This window comes from Miniopterus schreibersii (assembly GCF_964146895.1).
Source record: "Miniopterus schreibersii genome assembly, chromosome: 4".
Taxonomy (NCBI): Eukaryota; Metazoa; Chordata; class Mammalia; order Chiroptera; family Miniopteridae; genus Miniopterus; species Miniopterus schreibersii.
In genome coordinates, this window is record NC_138105.1 from 24533868 (window position 1) to 24539769 (window position 5902).

The 5902-nt window shown below is 52.4% G+C and overlaps 1 protein-coding gene across 1 annotated transcript; it reads right to left on the minus strand.

Moving 5' to 3' along the window:
• Nucleotides 1-1066: 1066 nt before the first annotated feature.
• On the minus strand, nt 1067-4682 carry SOWAHA (sosondowah ankyrin repeat domain family member A). Its single transcript, XM_081137431.1, has one exon. It carries the CDS (start codon nt 4513-4515, stop codon nt 2794-2796), a length of 1722 nt encoding a protein of 573 aa, XP_080993557.1. The 5' UTR covers nt 4516-4682; the 3' UTR covers nt 1067-2793.
• Nucleotides 4683-5902: the final 1220 nt, after the last annotated feature.

The window sequence follows — 5902 nt, forward strand, 5'->3', positions numbered from 1 at the left end:
ACCTGCAAAGTGTTTAGAACTGTGCCTGGCACTTAATAAACACAGGTCTTATGTGCATTACCCACACCCTGGTCTCCATTAGTTAAGCAGACGTGCTCAAAGACAACCTCCAACCCTCTGTAAAGGAAATTAAAAACTTGATTAAAAAAACTGACTCTGGATGTGACTCACATGCATCTACATCAACAATTCTCCCTATTAAAGGAGTGATTCTCTTTCCTGTGATAATTCTAACCAGCTAAATTGCCTTAACTTATAAACAATTATTTTTTTGTGCGTCAGTTGGAAATACCCTTCAACAGGTATACCTCCTGCTAGGCAATATATGTTTCTTGAAAACTTTCCATATGCACATCAAACCATAATTTCCCATGGACTTACCTTATAATTTCAGAAAGTCTTGGCCTGCAAGGAAAAAGCAGTGGTTTCTAACACCTGAGTTTTAGGCTTATTGATCCTCAACTCTTGCCAAATGTTTTACCTCATTTAGAAGGCTTACAGCACACTCTGCTGAAACACGAAGATTCTTCTGGTAGTTGGAGTAACTGTTCAAGCGTGCAATAAACATTAGTTATTATTGTTACTACCCTGCTGGTTTAGATTTTGATCTTTCTCAAGGTGGGTCATACCTATATTTGTGACCTTTGTTACCCTGTTAGTCACATCAAGCCTCTCATTTATCATGGAAAATCTCTAATATTTTATTGCCTTCTAGACCTTTAACCACTCAGATTGCTATAGTTATTGCCTCCCACAATTTTCCTGCAGAGGCAGATTTCATTTGCATTTTAAAATAATTTATGCAGCTCAGCTAGAGTTCTTGAAAGGAAGGTGGGAAGGGTAAGATGAGAGCTAACATTTACCTACAGTTTTGGCTACCAGATCCACATGTGGTTGACTCCTTTTATTTTGCAGAGCAATCCAAATTCTTTCAATGATAGAATGCTTGAAAGTGGCAGAAGGGTGAGGAGAAAAGGGAGACATTAAGTGGACAAAAGAAGAAGAAAAATACAATGGCAAGAGCTGTAGAAGGTTTAAGGGAAGTACATCATCACACAAGCAGAAACAAAATGGGAAACTTTATTTCATTGCTTAAATCAAAACATTCCACAAAGGACTGCCTTAAATAATTTCAAAGGCCTCACTGATATATACATGGGAAGGGAGCCCCACTACCCTGTGCCACAAAAGGTATTTGATATAACTAATGACATGCAAACACAATTTGTAAAAGCATTACCACCATATGATATAAAAACGTTGAGCAAATAGATTCCACATCTTTAAAATAGGGGAAGAAAATCTGTTATAATTATACTGTCTTGAATCTGGGAAATCTTGGCCATACCTACAAACCTTCTCAATTACAGATAGCAAAGATCCAGAGACATTAAGTCACCCCTCTAAGGTCACTGAGCAAAGAGATTTCACATTTGTTATTTTGGATTAAGTTGTTTGCTTTCAGATGGCTTTTTTTTTTTTTTTTTTAATATATCTTTATTGATTTCAGAGAGAGGAAAGGAGAAGGAGAGAGAGATAGAAACATCAATGATGAGAGAGTCATTGATTGGCTGCCTAGCCTGCAACCTGGGCATGTGCCCTGACCCGGAATCGAACCCTGATCGCCTGGATCCTAGGTCGATGCTCAACCTCTGAGCCACACCCAGCCGGGCTCAGATGGCTTTTAAAAATGGATGTCATCTACTTTTTCTATTTGAACTTTCATGTAAAATGGTTGGTCCTTAATTGTATTCATTACTGTTTTACCAGTTATTTTTCTGGTATAATGTTATGGCTTTTTTTTTTTTTTTTGGAATGGCAGCCCAACTTTGAATCCTCACCTACTGTACTGAAAGTCTCAGCCAGATTTTAAAAACCACAGATTCAGAAACATGGTACAGCAGTGCAATTCACATAAATCACACTTAATTAAATATTCATGCAAAATCAAAATAGCCACCCAGTGCCAAAGACACAGGTTTATATTTCACAATAAAGATAACCACAAATTAAAAGTCTGTGTCCAAATGTCTCTTTTCTCTTGTTTAATTAAATCACCTTTACTCCCCAGATGCACTTGTTTCCTAATATTTAGTATTCGTAGTACAAGTGAAATTAATTACATTTATAATGGTCATTTTCTGTATTCAAGACTCTCTGGACTCTTGATTGCCTAAAACGAGGTAGATAAACGTTTAGGGGTTTTGTTGGTTGGGACTAATTTCCTTTAGATCTTGATTATTATGTTTTTGAATAGAATTCCAAAATCTTTACCAAAGGTCAGAAATATGTAAGCGTTTTGCCTCAAAATGGAAAAATATCATTTCAAAAGGTTATTATGAAAGTTGTTTTACCTCATTTCAGTTTAAAAACGGGATAAAAGCATCAAATTACAAAACCACTAGTATCTTAAAGCTGACAAACCACCCAACCTCACGCAACACTTAAAAAGACCCTTGCAGCTGGTTCTGGCTTGGGCGTGTATAGATGCAGAGGCACTAGGTTAACTCATTCAGGGGTCAGACCAGCTGCTGCCCCTTAACCTTTGATCCTAAATTTCAAGTCTCCTCCAGAGTTTAAGCCTGACTTCTGGCATTCTTCAAGATCACTGAGATCTTGACGCCCATCTTCGGAGCCAGGTCAAGCTACAGACAGAAGCGGGAGGCGTAGGCCCACCTGGGTAAAACACTGCAGGGGACAAAGCTGGAAACTGGATGGAGCCGAAAGTGTTGGGCCGCCGTCATGCGCAAGCTTAGACCGATTAGATCAACAGAGCCGTAGCCTCGGGGGTTATCAGGTTGTGGGGGGCAGGGTGGGCATCAGGCCAGCGAAGGGTCCCGGAGTGGATCGACGAGAGATTTCTGAAAAGGCAGGCAGGCCACTGCGGGCCTTCGTCTTTTTACGAGGAGCTATGGGCGAGGCACCCAAGAACTTGCTTAAGGAGCCTGACTTCCTCAAGCCTCGAGCCAGGTCCTGGAGCATCAGGTCCTCAGCCAGGACGCCTAGAAACGCGCTGGTGGTGGAACTGAGGATGGTGGCGGCCACCTGCACCGGGCGCCGGGCCGCAAGGCTGCCGTTGACACCGCCGATCGCATCAAGATCGGTAGAGCCTTGCAGGCCAGGGTCGCCGAGCAGGCGGCGCAGCGCATAGGAGGAGCCCTGCGGCAGGTAGTGGTAGGCCCGCCGCCCGCTGTGGTCACGCGCGTGCACCTGGGCACCCAGGCCCACCAGCAGCACCGCGACGTCTTCGCGGCCGTGCAGCGCCGCCAGGTGCAAGGGCGTGTAGCCGCCGTGCGAGCGCGCGTTCACGTCCACGGGCGCGCCCCCTCGCCGCGCCACCTCCACCAGCTGCAGCGCCATCTCGCGGTCGCCGCTCTTGGCGGCCCAATGCAGGGCCGTGAAACCCGACATGAAGTCGACCTTGGCGGCCAGGCCGCTGTCGCGCAGCAGTAGGCCGTGCAGCTGGTGGGTCCAGCGGCCGCCGGCCGCCCGCACTAGCCACTCGTGCTCGGCCGGCTCCAGGGGCACGGCAGAGGGCGGCGGCGCGACGGGCACCTCCTCCGTGTCGGGGCTCAGCAGGCGCGGGCCGGCGCGCGACAGGCGCCTCAGGTGCGGGGAGCGGCCGGGGCCCAGGCTGAGGCCCAGGCCGGGCTCCTCCACCGAGAGCCGCCGCCGCAGCAGCAGCGGGGAGCTCCGCGGGCTCGGCTCCTCCGACAGCTGCCGGCGCAGGCCCTGCTCTTCGACTCGGATCCGGAGCGCGGCGGGGGCGGGCACGCAGCGCACCGGCAGCATGCAGGGCTTCTGCGGAGGCGCGCGCCGGGCGGGCGGCGGCGGCCCCGTCGGCCCCGTCGTCGCCCCAGGCCCGGATTCCAGGTCTGGCGGCTCGGCGAGGGGTGAGGCCGCCTCCGACGGCGCCCCGGACGGTGGAGCCGCGTCTGCTGAGAGGCCCTCGGAGGGCTCGGCCAGCTCCAAGGCTGGAAGCCCGGGATCGGACGGCGCCCCTGACTGCTGGGCGGTGGGGCTTAACAACGGCTCCCCGGACGCCTGAGTGGGCTCAGAGGCCGGAGCCCCCCGGGTGTCCTGTGGCTCCGATGGTGGCGCCGGGTCCTCAGGTGCTTCCACCGACCCCTGCGCCGAGGCCAAGGACGGCGCCCCGGAGGCAGCGGTTTCCGCGTGTGAGGGGGCGGTGATCTCGGGTTGCGGGGCGAGGGGCCCGGGGGTGCTGGGGACGCAGGAGGGCGGGAGCTCCGGGACCTCCTGGGGCCGCAGCTTCTTCCTCAGCACCACGAACTTGACGCCGTCGAGCTCCTTCACCACGGCCACGTCGTTGACGAACTGCTTGAAGCGTTCCCTGCGGGCGGCGCGGCCGCGCGGGTCGCCCGCATCCAGCAGCGGCTTGAAGCGGCTCAGCAGCTCGGAGTTGCGCACCTTCCCGCCGTGCTCGTGCAGGAAGCCCAGCACCGCCGCCTGGCTCACCCCGGCGGCCGCCGCGGCCGCGGCCGCCGCGAGCGCCATGGTCAGTGCCCGTTCGGCGCGCGGCTGCTGAGGCGGGTGGCCGCGCCCGAGCCGCGGTTCCGGGAGTCAGGTCCGCCTTGCCAGGCTCACCTGACCGTCTCCACCGAGGCCCAACGGGCGTGTCCCCCCAGCTGGACCGCGGTCACGCCCACGCCGCAGAGCCCGCGGGCCTCGGGGAGGAAGGGGCCGCGCGCGCCCGCCGCCGCCCCGCCGCGTCCCGCGTCTCCGGGGTAGGTTTCTGCCTTTGTGTTCTGTCCAATGGGCGCCGGGCTCCATCCTCCGCGTTCGGTGCTCGCTTTACAGGTGACAGCTGCTCCCAGGGCCTTGGGGGGGCGGAAATCCTCCACCACCGTCCCCCCGCCCCCCGGCTCCCCACGCGCAGCCCGGGTCTTAAAGGCGCCGCGCGCTGCAGCAGCTCGGCCCCGGTTGCTAGGTGGGTGTGCGCCCCCGGGGGCCGCGCTCCGCCCACGACGTTAGGATTTTATTCCTGTAAGAAATCTTTACCACGAAACACAGGGCGATTGCTTAAAGGCAGTCATTTCTTTGAAGACCATCAGTTCGGTCGAATGCCGTTCATCCTGGCTTCGCGTAATTTGCAGCCAAGACGGTTCAACGTGCGTGGTAATGAATGAGTGTTACCCGAGGTTTAGAAGAGATGTTTTAAAAAGCAATCTTCTCATGATAAAAATAATATACTTTTTTTTTCCACATCGGATTTTGGGAATAAAACCACAGGAAAACATAAAGGATAAAAAAAAAAAAAATCCTTTGAAATCGCCGTTAACATTTTGAAATATTTCCATTCTCCCCCTCCCCCCATACACGTGCGTCCGTGTTTATGCTCTAAGAATGCGAAATTGAAGTCATGCTATGTTTTTAAAACTTCACTTAATCCACAAGTGTTTATTGAGCACCTTTCTGTGCCAGCACCGTTTCAGGTGGTGATACATCAGTGAGCCGCACAGATAAAAACCCCTGAGCTAGTGGAGCTCACGTGGTGGTGGCTGGGGGGGGGGGCGGGGGGGAGGGGAGGGGTAATATGGTGAATCTGAAAATTGTCTAATATGGTAGATAAATACTAAGGAAACCAGAAAGCAGAGTAAAACAGAGGAGGAGCAGGTTGCAATTTTGAGCCTTGTGTTCAAGGTTGGACTCATTGTGAAAGTCACAACTAAGCAAGGACTTGAAGTGCTCGGGAAGTTCACTAGCTAGGTGGGAGAGGCAGGCCCCAGCAGGGCAGAGGTGGGATCAGTTTCTTAACTGACAAGCACAATACTACAAATATAAAACCAGAAGCATCATACCTTAGTACTTAGAACAAGATTCTTGTGTCAAAATGCCACACTCGCACCCTAGCTCTACCTTAGGCTATTTGCTTGACCTCTTT

What these genes read in the sequence shown, in the direction of transcription:
- SOWAHA (XM_081137431.1), bottom strand. Translation starts at nt 4,515, where the DNA reads ATGGCGCTCGCGGCGGCCGCGGCCGCGGCGGCCGCCGGGGTGAGCCAG.